Below are 16,618 nucleotides of genomic sequence, written 5' to 3' on the forward strand. Positions count from 1 at the left end.
ACATATGAATAATTGAATATTTATAAGTTTTAAAATTTGATGTCTATATAAATTACATATAATATACTCAACAAATTGTTGAGATGGCCGAGTTGGTCTAAGGCGCCAGATTAAGGTTCGGGTCCGAAAGGGCGTGGGTTCAAATCCCACTCTCAACATAATCTTTTAGTACTTTTATGAATAACTATTTGCATTTTATATTTTTTTAGTATACTTTTATACTTTAATGAATAACTTTAGTAAATTCTTTACATGTATATAATCTACACTTCATTTGAAATTACTCTTTTTGTGACCCCAAACTATACACGTCAAGAAATGAATAGCTATTTGTGATGAGGCCTCAAATACAAGTCATGTGTATAAAAAAAAAAGCTATGTTAGAGAGTATTTTTCTTTTAATTGGCCTTACGCAATGCAAATCTTGATTAATTGAGTCTATTTGCATTTTATAACTTGAGAATGACCTTTAAGAAGTTTAACAAATTATAACTTCATACTTGTCTTATATTAGAATAAAGATAATGTGGCTCCGAATATAAGCCATGTGTCAAAAAAAAAATTTATGTTACAAAGTTTTTTTTCTTAATTAGCCTTGAGCAATGCAAATCTAGATTAATCGAGTCAAGTCCCATTGAGGTTTATCATTTCTTCTAAATTATCATTCACGCACTAGTATCCCTTAGATGAATGCTAATTAACGAGTAGCCTTTAAGAAGTATTAACAAAATTATAACTTCATACTTTGTCGTATAAGAATAAAGATGACGAGGCCTCAAATTCAAATTTCAAGCCATATGTATAGTAAAAAGTTATGTTAGAGAGCACTTTTCTTTTAATTGGCCTTACAAAATGCAAATCTGAATTAGTTGAGGTCGTGTGAGGTTTATCTTTTCTTCTAAATTATATCATTCACTTGTATTCTTGTGATGAATGCTGACTCACAAGTAGCTAAAGAGAGATTAAAAATGACAGTTCTATAATTACTTGTTACTTCTCCATAATTTCTTTTTCATTTATAATGACAATTTTTTTCATATAACAAATCCAATGAATTACATCACACTGATATGGGGAAATACTTTTATTGGACTTCTAACAGAATGCCTATCAGAAGACCAAATTATGTATCCTTGGAAATGTCCTGTAAGATCTGATGACTTAACTGTTACATTATACGACACCTTCTGATTCAACGCTGTAAATTTCAAGATTTTAGGTTGAACAGTCACCTCGACGCCTTTGAGCCCAAATACTTCAACTTTGTAAGCTGAACTTGCTTCTCCGACGTTAGTCACAGTCCTTGTATAAGTTTGAGCACTTGCTTCCGTAGGAATAGAAAATGACGGATAGTTCAACTCTGATTGAGGTATGCTTTTTGTACAATGTACCTTCTTTATTACAATGATACTGACTTGATCATCTGTATAGTTCAAGCCACATAAGTATGGGATGTAATCTTCGGGCTGGATGTCATAAATGAGTCCTGGATCATTTGCTCTTGGTGGATTCACATGTCCTGATCCGACTGCAAATAGATCAGCAGGTTCTAGTGTCTCGTCCTGAATTGGATCGTTTCCAAGATTGACGATGTCAGCTGTGGTCATGATTGCGGATTTAATTGCAGCTGGAGACCAATTTGGATGTGCGTTCTTTAACAATGCTGCAACTCCTGCAAGATGAGGGCAAGACAGGGACGTTCCATAAAGGAGCTCAAACATCTGTCCTGCTATAGGCTTTGGCCACGCTGCAAGGATATTCAATCCAGGGCCAATAATGTCTGGCTTTAGTATGCCCTGACTCAGCATAAATGGTCCCCTAGAAGAAAAGTAAGTAACTGTTGGCGCGTGCTTGTCTCCAAATGTCGTTCCCCTAAATGATATCGTTGCAACTGGTGTTGATGTTGATTTCATATAGTTTATGATCTCTTGTCCATCCTTGTAACTAACCTGTGTCGTGGGAACGGCATCATATTCTGAGAATGTTGTAGAGCCATGTCTCTTATTATTAATGAGAATCATGCCAGCACCACCGACAAGTTTCACTAATCTTCCTTGGCTTATTCTAGCCCAGGCACCGCTTCTATCACACACCACTATTTTACCCTTGACATTGCTTGAATTCAATGATTCACATCCCTTGCCATTCACAAGTGGTAACAATTTTTGCGAAAAATTCTTTGGTTGAAAGGATGATTCACCTTCATATTCAGCTCCGTTACCCAGAACTGCAACAGCGCTTATCTTTCTATCTGTTGTGCTAGCACCAACTGTGAGAATCCACGGGGCCCCATTCATCACAGTACCACTACCTGGTCCATCATTTCCTGCAGAGGAACTTACAAAAATCCCCTTCTCCATCGCTCTATACGAGCTAATAGCTACAACATCACCATAAAAAGGCTGGGGGTCAGCTAATCCAATTGAAATGGCAATCACATCCACACCGTCTTCAATTGCATCATCAAAACCAGCAAAAATAGTGGATTCTCCACAAAAATATGCCGCACAGACTTTGTACATGGCCACATGGGCTCGGGGCGCAATGCCAACAGCCGTGCCATTAGCATTACCAAAATAATTGGCACCATCCACAAAGTTCCCCACAGCTATGCTTGAGGTAAGTGTCCCGTGGCCAACTTGATCTGCAGGAAACGTTTTCTCTTGCACATAATTTCTTGCTCCAATAAGCTTCTTACTACAATTTGTAACATTGAACTCACATTTGCCTTTCCATTTAAGAGGTGGATTAGGCATTCCATTATCATTAAACGAAGGATGTTGAGGAGTAATTCCAGTATCCATAAAACCGATGGTCACACCTTTACCTGAATTTGATGCATTCCACAAACCAACATTCTGGTGCAACCCAAGGAAACTTGGACTGTGTGTGGTGTGCAACTGAAATATTCGTTGGGGATGCGCTGACAAGAAACCGGGCTTCTTTTCCATTTCTTTCACTTCGTCTGATGACAACATAGCAGCAAAACCATTTAACACATGACGATAAGAATACAAAATGCGCGATGAGTGATTCGAATTTGTAGGCAAAAATGATTGATGCCAGAGAAGTACATCTTTGGAATTTGAGAAAAGTTGATCATGAAATTTAAGATGTACTATATAAGTTTCTAAATCACTTTGATTAGTGAAATTATCACCAAATGTCTTTGATGAATGAAGCAGGACAAAGCAGAGAAAGGTAGAGATGAATTTCAGATCCATATTTTGTTTAGGTGATTATCACATTCAGCAAGATGTGCATATATATAATATGTACATTTAACATAATCTTGACTTGATCATATTTAATTTATTATGGTCAGGAATTCAGCTTCTGCAAAATTATCCATATTAACTTATTCTAACTGTAACATTAACTTGAATAGAGAAAATAATTATTATGATGGCTATTAAGTTGATTGAAAATAAGAATAGAATAGTCAGGATTTACGTCAATATGGGTTAGGCCAGTTGGGCTAGCTTGGCCTAACATGTGATTTAATAGGACCGTGCTAGAAAATTTGGAGCCCATTTAAGAAAAACAGCTTTTTAGCCATGCTTGAATAAACATGTTGATTTGTGGGGCTTGAGCAATATGGGTAGGGCTGACCCGTGGGCCCAATAAAAAATAATTAGAAAATAAAATAAAATAGAATATTAAAAATTTCATAAATGGCAAACTTATTTAACTAAATTATGCTTCATAGCTATAGGCCTATAGTTTATCTAATTACGTTCTATAGCTATAGTTTATGTTGCTATAGAAACTTGTGTTTGTATATCCCAATTCATTTATTAAAAATTCATACAAATCATCCACTTTTAATTAATGAATACATGAGCGCTAAATGCGGTAACAAAAATAATAATCAATCTCATTATTCATGCTAACATATTTTTTGCGTAAAATGACTTCTACTGCGATAATAACACCATAACAATTGGATTCGTCGAAAACCTCCATTAAAAGGAAAAAATTATACGTTTTATTTCGTATATGTGTTTGTCTGGCAATGGATTTATCATAGAATGTGTATGCTCCATATGTATATTTGAATAGTATATGTGTCAGATAATATTTGTACATGTATATAGATGCTTGAATTTGTATATAATATAAATTGTATAGGCTTAAGTCATTCACGGCCCCTTAAAGTTGTCCGCATAATTCACTTAGACATCTCAACTAGGACTCTTACCTATTAGACACTTTAATCATAATGAATATTTATTTATTGAACATAAAATGACAACTAGCTTTAAAAATATTTTGCGTGTAATTCACACACATTTTCTTGAAAAAATCATGAATAAAATTACTACACGTGGCACATGGGTCCAAATTTTTAATTTTGAAATATATATAAAAAAATTCAGCCTTTAATAATCTAGAAAAACCAAAAAAAACCACCCACAAAAAAAAAAAAAAAAAAAAAAAAAAACAAACCCCCCCCCCCCCCAAATATTTTGCGTGTAATTCACACATATTTTCTTGAAAAATCATGAATAAAATTACTACACGTGGCACATGGGTCCAAATTTTTAATTTTGAAATATATATAAAAAAATTCAGCCTTTAATAATCTAGAAAAATTAAATTGAAAAAAGAATAAAAAAGACAATTCCCCCCCCCCCCCCCAAATTCATTGCCCTTTCTTCTTCATCTTCTTCGTTGTCACTTCACCATCGATTCCTCAACGATAACAAAAAAGAAAATATCTCCCACCCCAGCCCTAATACACCCACCTAATCTTTTGCTTTTTCTTTTCTTCCCCTGTCAGCCATTACATTCTATTCTTCCTGTGATTATTGAGATTTTTGTGAAAATAATTGATGTCGATAAATTATTTCAAAAGCGACGATAAAGAGAAATTAAAAGAATATCAATTTTTTTATATCATTTTTAATAAGTTTAATGAATGGTGATGTTGCTTGATCGGGGTTATTGAAAATAGAGATGCATGAATGTCGGCTAACTTTTTAACTCCAATGGTCCGATTTTTCTTCTTCTTCTTGCAAATTCAATTAGTTTGTTTATAATGAAAAATGAAAAATAAAATAAAATAAGAAGAACAAAACAAAAGGCAAAGAATTTGAAGTCTTTAAAATGGTGGGTTGAAGAAGAAGAAGACGACGACTTGTACATGGGTGTGGGATTATTTTCTTTTATAAATAAAGAGATAAATATTTAATTAAATGAGTTTTTAGTTATTTAATTAATACATGCCATGTGTCAAGAAAATAAACACTAATTTTTTTTAAATTTTTTTTTAAAAAGTCCATTCACGCGCTCAACAGCAGTGAGTTACACTTATTTCACCATATCAACGTTTTGTGTTTAATAGGTATATGTTTTGAACAGTTTAGGTGTTCAATAGGTACGAGTCCTAGTTGAGGTGTCCAAATGAATTATGCAGACAACTTTAAGGGGCCGATGACTTAAGCCAATTGTATATGTATATGTATATACATATAATGAACTCAAAGTTGGATTACAGTTTTGCCCTTGTTGTTAATTATAATGTTTTTAAAATCTATTTAATTAAATATTAAGTAATAAAATTTTAATTATTTTTTAGATTATGAGTTATATATTAGCATGAAAATTAAATAATTATTAATTATATTGTATAATGAATTAGCCAAAAGAAGTAATTACAAATTAAATGCAAGTGCATGTATGGTGAAGAACCAAATTACAAATTAAAAGCAAGTGCATGTATGGTGAAGAATCCAAGAGTTATTTGTATGACATTTTTTTCAGCATGACTTTTGAATTTCTATATAACATTAAGATATATAATCCCCAACTTATAAATACACTTGTGTGCTTCATGAGAAGGTACTTTCCTATAAACTTTGTCATGAAGTAGTCTTAATTATTTTTTGATTTTGCTTGTTTCATTAAGATAATGAACCATGGCGATGATATGAACGAATTGTCATCAGCTTCATTATCAAGGTGTGAGGAATTGTAGCATCTCGCAATTTGAAATAACTAGGAAGAAGCTAATAATTGGAAATAATCATTTTTGGAAAGAATGAAAATCTGGAAATTTGTTTAAGTTAGAAAAAGTTGAGTTTTTGGTCAACTTCAAAATGGCCATAACTTCTAGCTCAAGATGATTTAGAGGTACTTCAAGATATGGTAGGAAAGCTCTTGGAATGATCTTTCCAACGCTGCCGAGTTTGCGCAAATCCGAATTCGTATGAGTGAGTTATCCCCTTTGGAAGTTGGGTTGTTGGAATAAGGAAAGTCCAATCCGAATTTTTAAAGGGTAGTTTGGTCTTTTCCTTACCCTTTTATTTAATTCTTTTTTTGGTAATTACTTAGGGGAAGTTGAATTATATCAGTTTACACTTTTACCAAAAGAGTTAGGGTTTTGAGAGAAGAGAAAAGAAGAGGAGAAAAGAGGAGAAAGGAGAAGAACGTTCAATATTCGTCAAGATCGTCGAGTTAGCTTGTGGATTTCGTCGGGGGGGATCCCTACAAGGTATGTGAGATCACATAGCATTGGGTTAGTTCACTCACGCGCCAATTATGATTTAGTTCAACGAATTTAAGTCTTTGAAAGTTTAGAAATTGAGTTCTTGATGAACATTGTTGAAGGTTTATCTTGAATTCTTGTGGGTTGTGTTGATTGAAGTTTCTTGCGATTTGATTCATGTTTTTGGGTGAAATTTTGGTTTGAATCTATCATATATTGAGGGTATAAATGATCCTAAGTGTTTGGGGAAAAGCCATTGAAGTTTAGAGGGTTTAGAATTGAAAAACGGAGAAGAAAAATCGTCAAAAACCTGGGGAAGGGGGTGGGGCGTCGCGCCAGCCAGCGCGTCCCAAAAGGGGCTCTGAAGTTCACCCCTTGGGGATACGCGCCAGCCAACGCTCACCAGCAGGTCCTCTGAAGTTTGAGGGCTGGCGCCCCGCGCCTCTCAGAGCGTCAGGGACGCCAGTTCTCCCCATTCCGTACCCCACCTTTTTGTACTTGTTCCTTAGCAATGTACCTATGTTTTCTAGTTAATTTCAACACTCTAAGGTACATCTAAACATCATGAAATCATCCATAAACATGAGATCATGAACCTTGAATCTATAATCCAATTCAAGGAAAGTTAGGATTAAAGTCAAGAGAAGTCAAGAGTCAAGTTAAGGGAAGTCCATCAAAGTTTTCAAAAGTCTTTTATAAATGTTATAACTTTGTTTTAAGACTTAAAGTTCAAGTTGAGTAAAGATTTAAGTTTGAAGTCCATTTCTTCAAAAGTATATGGGGACTATGTATTCCCAAAGGATTTAAAATATTTTCATATTTAAACAAGAAAGGAAAACCTTGATTTCCAAAGAGCCTTTGGGCTAGTTTTCAGAAAAGAGTAATCGCTTTCTAAATGAAACAAGAGGGGAAACTTTGATTTCCAAGATAGCCGTTGAGCTAAGTTTTTGAGCACTAATCTCAAATCACAGAAGAAGTATGTTTTTAAAACATAAAGAGCTAGTATCATTTTTGGGAGTAGTATTGAGCACCGATGGGGAAGAGTTCATACAATTATCAGCCCCCTTAAACCATGTAGCCATCATGGGTAGAAAAGGGTCATACTTTTTAGATGAACCCTTTTCGCATAGACTAGTGGATCCACTTAGTAATTCAGGTCATATACCTTAGGCAGGGTATAGGATGCGCAGGCAGCGTGAGAGAGATCGTTGTATCATCACAATAGCTCTTACGAGATGGTTGTCGGTTAGAGAAACTCGCACAACATTTATTTTGTATCTTTATATACATCAGATATATTTGTATTTTTCATATACAAGCAGAGTTCATATTGTATCTTTGCATACATACAGAGTTGTTATTGTATTTCTAAAATACACAGAGTTGACATCATGTTTTTAAACAATTTTCCTTATATTTGCACTTGCTTTTAAATTGCTTTATATTGAAATGAGTCTAGTTATGTTGAGTTAAGTTGAGCTAGGTACGTTCTTCAGATTTTCTTTCAAGCCTATGTTGTTTTAGCATTCCGACTCGCATACTCGTACATTCAATGTACTGATGCCAGTTGGCATGCATCGTCTTATATGCAAACACAAGTAACTAGGATCGGCATCCGACACATTCGTTGATCCAGTGAGCAGTTCAGAATCTGTTGGTGAGCCTCTTTGCATTCTAGAGGACTCTTTTACATTGCTTCCAACTTTAGTATTAGTACATTAGGATGTCGTGGGCCTGTCCTGACATCCATCTCAGTTGTTTAGAGGCTTCATAGATAGTCAGACAGATAGACAGACAGTTAGTTAATCTAGTTGTCTTTACTTTTCATTTCATATGTTAAAGACTTGAGTTTGCCTTAATGGCCAGTTGAATGTTCCTTTATAACATTCTAGTTACTTCATAAATGTGTATGTGATGAGTTAAGTCTTCCGCTGAGTTAGTAAGTCAGGCCAAGGGTTCGCTTGAGGCCAGCAATGGTCTTCGAGTGCCAGCCACGTCCAGGGTGTAGGCTCGGGGAGTGACAGGAATAATGAAGAACCCCATGACTCTAATTGTTGCTATATACATATACACACACCTCAACAACTTCACGGTAAGAGATTTTTTAAAAATTAGTCACATATCATTATTGTATCTCTTGATTGTTTAATTTCGATATTTCTCTTTTGGTTCTTGTATAATTTGATATTTGTTTTGTAGTCATTAACTATTGTCATTTTTCAAGGTTGAAGAGATGTTGAATGAAAGAAAGATCGAGTAAATAGCTCTACGAACGAATGGATCGGATCGACTTGGAAAATGGAAAGATTTGTACAAGTTATACGTTTCGTCACCACTTTGTGGAAAATCGTTAGGTATGAATATGTTAGATACCTGTGACTCGATTGGTGAAAATAGTATCTCTCCCCCAAAAAAGCATGTTTTTTTTTACTGACACACAAAAGAAAATATTTTGTTGCGAATGAACAAGATATTGAGAAATTGTCCATACGTAAAATCCGAATTATTGATACGGGCCTTTTCCACAGAAAAGGGGAATCTTGTGTTCCAATAGAAGCAGAAGTGATGTGGATTATTCAAGAATCGAAGTCGATTTGCTTTATAAAAAGAAGATATCAATTATATATTTAGTCTTTTATATTTGGTCAATTTTGTTTGCTTTTTAGATATAATTTTTTGATGTTGTTTGTTTTATCCCTTTCGCCGTCAGTCCACAACATATATTGCATGAAATACTATTATACCCATCATAATGATTATTCTTAGAGTCGAAAAGCCAGAAAACTCTAATGTTATTTTTTCTTTATGATGGTTACGAACTTTGTGGTGACTAGGTGAACAAAAGATGCACACTATATATATTCTTACATAGTATCATTTTATTCTGATATTATTCGATAACTTCGAAAGGAAATTCTCTTGCAATCTATGAATTACCTTTAATGTACCATATTTTATTTTATTCTTTAGAAATACAATAATAACTTAAATTTATGAATAAATGCGATTGCATGCTTGGTGCTACAAGCCTTAAAGGAAAAAAAGTATATTCAAGGTTTTAATATGTATCTATCTAGCTATACTATTAGATAAATGGAATGTCTTAAACTAAAGTAATGAAAAACTAAATAAATCTATCAAATTGAATGTCCACGCAAAGTTTAAAGACAATATATTTTTACTCTTCAATCAAATTTCCTCTTTTGGGATGTATGCTTTAAATTGTATGACACCCCCCAAAAGAAAATTTAGAAGACAATTGAACATCTTCAACAATGAACTTTTGGAACACAAAATATCTTCCTTTATTGAAACATAGTGTTTAATAATACTCATGTAATTTTTAAAAATTAAATATTCACTGATATGGGGTACCTTCAAAGTTGGATTACGATTTTACCCCGTAGTATAGCACAATCATTTTAATAATTTAACTTCTAACAATATTAATGTTTAATTACATTTCAAACAATAATTAATTTGTAATGACTTAATAAAGCCTATTCAAATTCTTAATGTTACTTCTATCTTCTCTTACGTTACAACAATTGTATATATATTTTTTCAGTTTTCAATAATTATTAAAAAAGTAATGTTGGTTCGTTTTCCCCTATTCATGAATACATAAATCAAAGTCACCTTCTTAATGAGACATTTTTACCCATATCTAAACACTACTTTTTTATAATATCTACCAAATAATAAATTTACCTTTAATAAATAAATCAATAAATTGGAAAAACATTAACGTGAAAGTTCATGAACCTATCGAGCCATTAATGTACAATTATATGAGCTTATCCCATTATTTTACAGTTACTGCTTCTTTTAATTTTTATCGGTTAAAAAGCTTTACATGTAATTTATTAAGTCTTATATAATACTCATAACACTTCTGGATAAAGCATAAGGTGTAGTTCCACTTGATTCACACAGTAGTTCATGTAAGTATATTGTTATTCGAATTATTTCATATAATTGAAAATTAGATTCTTTAACTTGTTTGATATATACATACTAATGTAAAGATTAAAGTCTATCTAGCCAACTGCAGATTTGAGACAACAATACAATGAAGCAATAGTTTCGATATTTTGTCAAGAATGCATTTTGTGGCAATTTACCCTCAGGTGATGTTGATTAGTAAAGTTGTATCTTTATGCTATTAAGCTTTAGTTGGGGTTACACTTGAATGTGTAATTGCATGAATTACTATAGATAATTTTTGCTATATATGCGATGATATATTGTAGATGAACTTGTATTTTAGAGGCTTAATTCATACTTTGAAGTTCTCTGTCTAATGTGATGTTGCATCACATGAAGCACGTTGATCTTAATAGATTGTCATGTTATTTTTGATATTATAAATTTTAACTAATTATTTCTATTAAATTCGAATATGAAAGGACTCTGAAGTTTAATTCAAACAAAAGGTAACTTATCCCTTTCAAAGTTCATAGAACTCATCACACATTTATTCTAATATTATTTTAATAAACTATTACTTAGCTTGGAATACACGTGCAACACACGTGTTCGAAAACTAGTATATAAAAACACTTCAATATATATGTATATGTGTGTATACATATGATGAATATGTGATTTACATATAAAAATATATAAATACACTTCAACATAGTTATGTATATACAGTAATCAGTCACAATCTTGTATATGTATAAATAATAACAAAAAATATACAAATTACTATATACAATTAGGGTTTAAATATAAAATCTGAGATTCTTCAAATTTTTCACGATCTAATGAACCAGAAACAACTTCATCAGTTATTCTTGACCCTCTATCCTCCATTTTTTTTTTGAAAAAATTGAAAATAGGAAACTAATGACAATTTTTTGTTCAAAATACAACAAAAATAAATCATATACAAACGAAAAAACAGTTGAATCATGTTTTGAGCGGTTACCTTGATTTGTGAAATCACGATTAGAAGGGAGAACGTAGATTTCGAAATTCAAATTTAAAGTATATGAATGATTATAGGAGAGAATTAGGAAAAGGAGAGAGGAGATCGGTAATATTAGATTTGTATAAATTAGAGTATAAATCCGGCAAGGGCTTTTAAAATAGTCTAAAATTGGAAAGATTAGAATGGGTCATTTCCCTTTCCAAAAGAATCAGATAAGAAAACATGGAAATTTGTCTAAATAATACTCCATGAAGAAGTCATCTCTTATAACAAATCCAATCAATTAAATCACACTGATATGGGGAAATACATCTATTGGACTTCTGACAGAATACCTATCAGAAGACCAAACTATGTATCCTTGGGAATGCCCTGTAAGATCTAATGACTTAACTGTTACATTATACGACGCTTTCTGATTCAATGCTGTAAATTTCAAGATTTTAGGTTGAACAGTCACCTCGACGCCTTTGAGCCCAAATACTTTAACTGTGTAAGCTGAAATTGCTTCTCCGATGTTAGTCACAGTCCTTGTATATGTTTGAGCATTTGATTCCTTAGGAATTGAAAATGATGGGTAGTTCAACTCTGATTGAGGTATACTTGACGTACAATGTACCTTCTTTCTTACAATGGCACTGACTTGATCATCTGTATAATTCAAGCCACATAAGTATGGGATGTAATCTTCGGGCTGTACGTCATAAATTAGTCCTGGATCATTTGCTCTTGATGGATTCACGTGTCCTGATCCGATTGTAAGTAGATCAGCAGGTTCAAGTGTCTCGTCCTGAATTGGATCGTTTCCAAGGTTGATGATATCAGCTGTGGTCATGATTGCGGATTTAATTGCAGCTGGAGACCAATCTGGATGTGCGCTCTTTAACAATGCTGCAACTCCTGCAAGGAGAGGGCAAGACATCGACGTTCCAGAAAGGATGTTAAACGTCAATGATGTTGTCTCACCTCCTATAGAGATTGGCCATGCTGCAAGGATATTCACTCCAGGGCCAATAATGTCCGGCTTTAGTATGCCCTGACTCTGCATACATGGTCCCCTAGAAGAAAAGTAAGCAACCGTTGGGGCGTGCTTGTCTCCAATCTTCGTTCCCTTGAATGTTATCGTTGCAACTGGTGTTGATGTTGATTTCATATAGTTTGTGATCTCTTGTCCATCGTTGTAACTAATCTGTGTCGTGGGAACGGCATCATATTCTGAGAATGTTGTAGAGCCAGCATACTTTTCATTCATGAGAATCATGCCAGCACCACCGGCTTTTTTCACTATTCTTGCTATGTCTTTTCTAGACAAGTCACTGCTTGAATCACACAACACTATTTTACCCTTGACATCGCTTGTATTGAACAATTCACAATTTGTACCATTCACAAGTGGTAACAATTTTTGCGAAAAATTCGTTGGTTGGAAAGCTGATTCGCCTTCATACTCAGCTCCGTTACCCAAAACTGCAACCGCACTTATCTTTCTATCTGTTGTGCTAGCACCAACTGTGAGAATCCACGGGGCCCCGTTTTCCACAGTACCACTACGCGGTCCACCATTTCCTGCAGAGCAACTTACAAAAATCCCCTTCTCCATCGCGCTATACGTGCCAATAGCTATATTATCATCGTATAAAGGAGACCGTAAGTGTCCGAATCCAATTGAAATGGAAATCACATCCACACCGTCTTCAATTGCAGCATCAAGACCAGCTAAAATCTTGTATTCTAGACAATAAAATGCATCACAGACTTTGTAAATGGCCACATGGGCTCGGGGCGCAATGCCAACAGCCGTGCCATTAGCATTACCATAAAAATTGGCACCATCCACAAAGTTTCCCGCGGCTGTGCTTGAAGTATGTGTCCCGTGTCCATAATCATCTGTAGGGGACAGATCCGGTTGCACAAAATTTCTTGCTCCAATAAGCTTCTTGTTACAATTAGTTGTAACATTGAACTCACATTTGCCTTTCCATTTAAGTGGTGGATTAGGCATTCCATTATCATTAAATGAAGGATGATGAGGATCAATTCCACAATCTAATATACCAATAACCACACCTTTACCTGAATTTGATGCATTCCACAAACCAACATTCTGGTGCAAGCCAAGGAAACTTGGTGCGTGTGTGGTGTGCATCTGAAATATTCGTTGGGGACGCGCTGACACAAAACCTGGCTTCTTTTCCATTTCTGTCACTTCGTCTGATGACAACATAGCAGCAAAACCATTGAACACATGACGATAAGAATATAGAATGTGCGATGAGAGATTCGAATTTGTAGGCAAAAATGATTGATGCCAGAGAAGTAAATCTTTGGAATTTGAAAAAAGTTGATCAGGAAATTCAAGATGTACTATATAAGTTTCTAAATCACTTTGATTAGTGAAATGATCACCAAATGTTTTTGATGAATGAAGCAGGACAAAGCAGAGAAAGGTAGAGATGAATTTCAGATCCATCTTTTGTTTAGGTGACTATCACATTTAGCAAGATGTGCATATATAATAATGAAGTTAAATTAACATAATCTTGACTAGATCATATTTAATTTATTATGGTCAGTGAATCAGCTTTCTGCAAAATTATCCATATTAACTTAATCTAACTGAAACATTAACTTGAATTGAGAAAATAATTATTAAGTTGACTGAAAATAATAGTATAATCAGGATTTACCGAGGGCTGCCATCGATACAAGGGGCCTAGCTAATTTGAGCCTTGCTAATTTTTAGCGAGGAGACTTTCGTCATATATCCCTATTAACTTTTTCAAACTGAAACATATTTCAAGAATGTAATTGATTTGTAGAAGACTAGAAGTTTAAGGGCCTTCCCAGCTTCTTAGGCAATAATAATCTAAATTAGTCGGCCTCTCAATGCGAGTATCAGGAAGGAATCAGCTGAGATTTTATTCTTGAATTCTCAAATCTCAGCTACAATGGCTACATTTTCTCAGTATCAGATGAGTTTCAATTGTTAAATTCAATTGCTCAAATTTGTGTTCAGTTTATTAGTCATTATATAAGCAATTGCTTAATTCAATTGCATGAAAGAGCCAGTAGAGTCAAAGATTATTCTGGAAAAAATCTGCTCGCAAGGTGTTTGTGATAAGTTTAGTTACATAAACTTGTGTGTATATCTTGAGAAGAAATGTTTTCTTTCTATGACCCATGGTGTTGTTTGTTAAGAGAGAACCTGCAATCTCTCTAGTTAAAGTACACAAAAACTGGAACAATTTTCTGCTTATCTTTCCATTGAATTCAACTAACTTTAAATACACCACTGGTGGATAACCGCCCACCTAATAACAAGGAAATAACTTCCCACTACTACTGAAATGAGAAAGTGGAAAAATAACCTCCTTACTGCTAATAACTGCTAATAACTACTACTACAGAGAAAACAACTGCTACAGGAAAACACTGTTACAGAACCTATTACAGAGAAAACAGAAAAACATAATTAATAGCTACTGATTTAATTTCCATGCATAAAATTGTTGGTAGACTAAAAGGGTACTAACATTACTCCCCTTCTTCAAATCGCGCTTGTCCTCAAGCGCCAAGTGTGGAAAGTAATTCTTCTTCATCGTTAATGAAATCAATCCAGAATAACTTCTTGCACTGATGACCTCGAGTGAATGGTTCATCACAGTTGAAACAAAGTCCCTTAAGTCGTCTTTCCTCCATTTCAGATCTGGTCAGTTTCTTCACAAATCTAACATGTTGTTGAGGTGAGAAATCTGCTGTCTTTGATTTGCAAGCATCTAACAATTGCGAACAAATGGGTTGTTCCTTGCGTTCATAAAGTCGGGATAAACTCATCGCCGTAGCCAAATCTGGAGGATTATGCAACTCAACCTCAATTGCTATATAATCAGTAAGACCGCTGATATAAAGTTCAATTTTTTGTGACTGCGTAAGTGTACCAGCCCGCGAAATTAACTGCTCAAATGTTTCTTGGTAATCTGCCACAGACCCGATCTGGCGTAGCTTAGCCAATTCTCCCAATTTCTGACTTCTGATTGGTGGCCCAAAACGAAGGTTACAATGACGTTTGAAGTCATCCCAAGACAGTTGAGGCAGATCTGTCTCTAATTGAAGAAACCAAAGTTGTGCATTGCCCTCCAAATGAAAAGAAGCAAGTCCAACCTTTTCTTCTTCCAGTGTTTGTTGGTGTCGAAAAAAGTGTTCACACCTGTTCAACCATCCCAAAGGGTCCTCTTGGCCATTAAATCGTGGGAAATCCAGTTTTGTATGTCGAGGAATGATGAAACTTCCACCTGTTTCTGATCCTGACCCCCCTGCCACTCTGTTTTTACCCTTCCAACCGCGATTCTGACTGATATGTTCAGTTGAATCAGAATCGACCTTAGAATTTACTAAATCCTGTGTTAGTGCATCCAAGCGAGCATTTGTTGCTTCATGTCTGGCTAAATTGGCTGCACGTTCTTCTTGGAACAAATTCACTAATTGTGCTAGTTGATGTTGAATTTGGTCTCCCATAAACCTCGGCTCTGATACCAAGTTGTTATGGTCCCCGGTTATGGATCTAGTTATGGGACGCTGCAAGATAAATTCTGAAGTTTTCTTTTTTCTACCTATGGTGCTGGTTCGTTAAGAGAGAACCTGCGATCTCTTGAGTTTGAAGTACTCAAAAACTTGACTAACTTTCTGCTTGCCTTTTCCATTGAATTCAAATAACTTAAATACAACATTGGTGATTAACCACCCACCTAATAACAAGGAAATAACTTCCCACTACTACTGAAATGAGAAAGTGGAAAAATAACCTCCTTACTGCTAATAACTGCTAATAACTACTACTACAGAGAAAACAACTGCTACAGGAAAACACTGTTACAGAACCTATTACAGAGAAAACAGAAAAACATAATTAATAGCTACTGATTTAATTTCCATGCATAAAATTGTTGGTAGACTAAAAGGGTACTAACAAAAGTTGTTAACATTTCTGAGTTTATGTAGTTAGAAGGAACGGGAACATTGGTGCTACTACAACTGGAGTTAACAGTACTAATCGATTATAATCATTTGTTGTATCTATAGTCCACAGATGTAAGTGGAGCATCAATTATTTCGTTCAGTTGAAAGGAAATGAGAACTATGTTGTGTGGAGTAGATCTATGAGGATTGCATTACTTGGGAGGAACAAATTA

The 16,618-nt window shown here is 34.5% G+C and overlaps 2 protein-coding genes and 1 non-coding gene across 3 annotated transcripts; 1 reads left to right on the forward strand and 2 right to left on the reverse strand.

Annotated features, from left to right (window-relative positions):
• The first annotated feature begins 77 nt into the window (after positions 1 to 77).
• Positions 78 to 158, forward strand: TRNAL-AAG (transfer RNA leucine (anticodon AAG)). Its single transcript has one exon. It is a non-coding gene; the product is annotated as a tRNA-Leu (tRNA).
• A 620-nt stretch (positions 159 to 778) lies between these two features.
• LOC102591053 (subtilisin-like protease SBT1.7) lies at positions 779 to 3,224 on the reverse strand. The gene has a single exon (XM_006339205.2). It carries the CDS (start codon positions 3,222 to 3,224, stop codon positions 1,056 to 1,058), a length of 2,169 nt encoding a protein of 722 aa, XP_006339267.2. The 3' UTR covers positions 779 to 1,055.
• Positions 3,225 to 11,712: 8,488 nt separating this feature from the next.
• Positions 11,713 to 13,899, reverse strand: LOC102591389 (subtilisin-like protease SBT1.7). Its single transcript, XM_006339206.2, has one exon. It carries the CDS (start codon positions 13,897 to 13,899, stop codon positions 11,713 to 11,715), a length of 2,187 nt encoding a protein of 728 aa, XP_006339268.2.
• Positions 13,900 to 16,618: the final 2,719 nt, after the last annotated feature.

Source organism: Solanum tuberosum, unplaced genomic scaffold (genome assembly GCF_000226075.1).
Source record: "Solanum tuberosum cultivar DM 1-3 516 R44 unplaced genomic scaffold, SolTub_3.0 scf00008, whole genome shotgun sequence".
NCBI classification, from domain to species: domain Eukaryota; kingdom Viridiplantae; phylum Streptophyta; class Magnoliopsida; order Solanales; family Solanaceae; genus Solanum; species Solanum tuberosum.

Bases quoted from the DNA above. Each gene is read 5' to 3' on its own strand.
- LOC102591389 (XM_006339206.2), bottom strand. From the start codon at position 13,899: ATGGATCTGAAATTCATCTCTACCTTTCTCTGCTTTGTCCTGCTTCAT.
- LOC102591053 (XM_006339205.2), bottom strand. From the start codon at position 3,224: ATGGATCTGAAATTCATCTCTACCTTTCTCTGCTTTGTCCTGCTTCAT.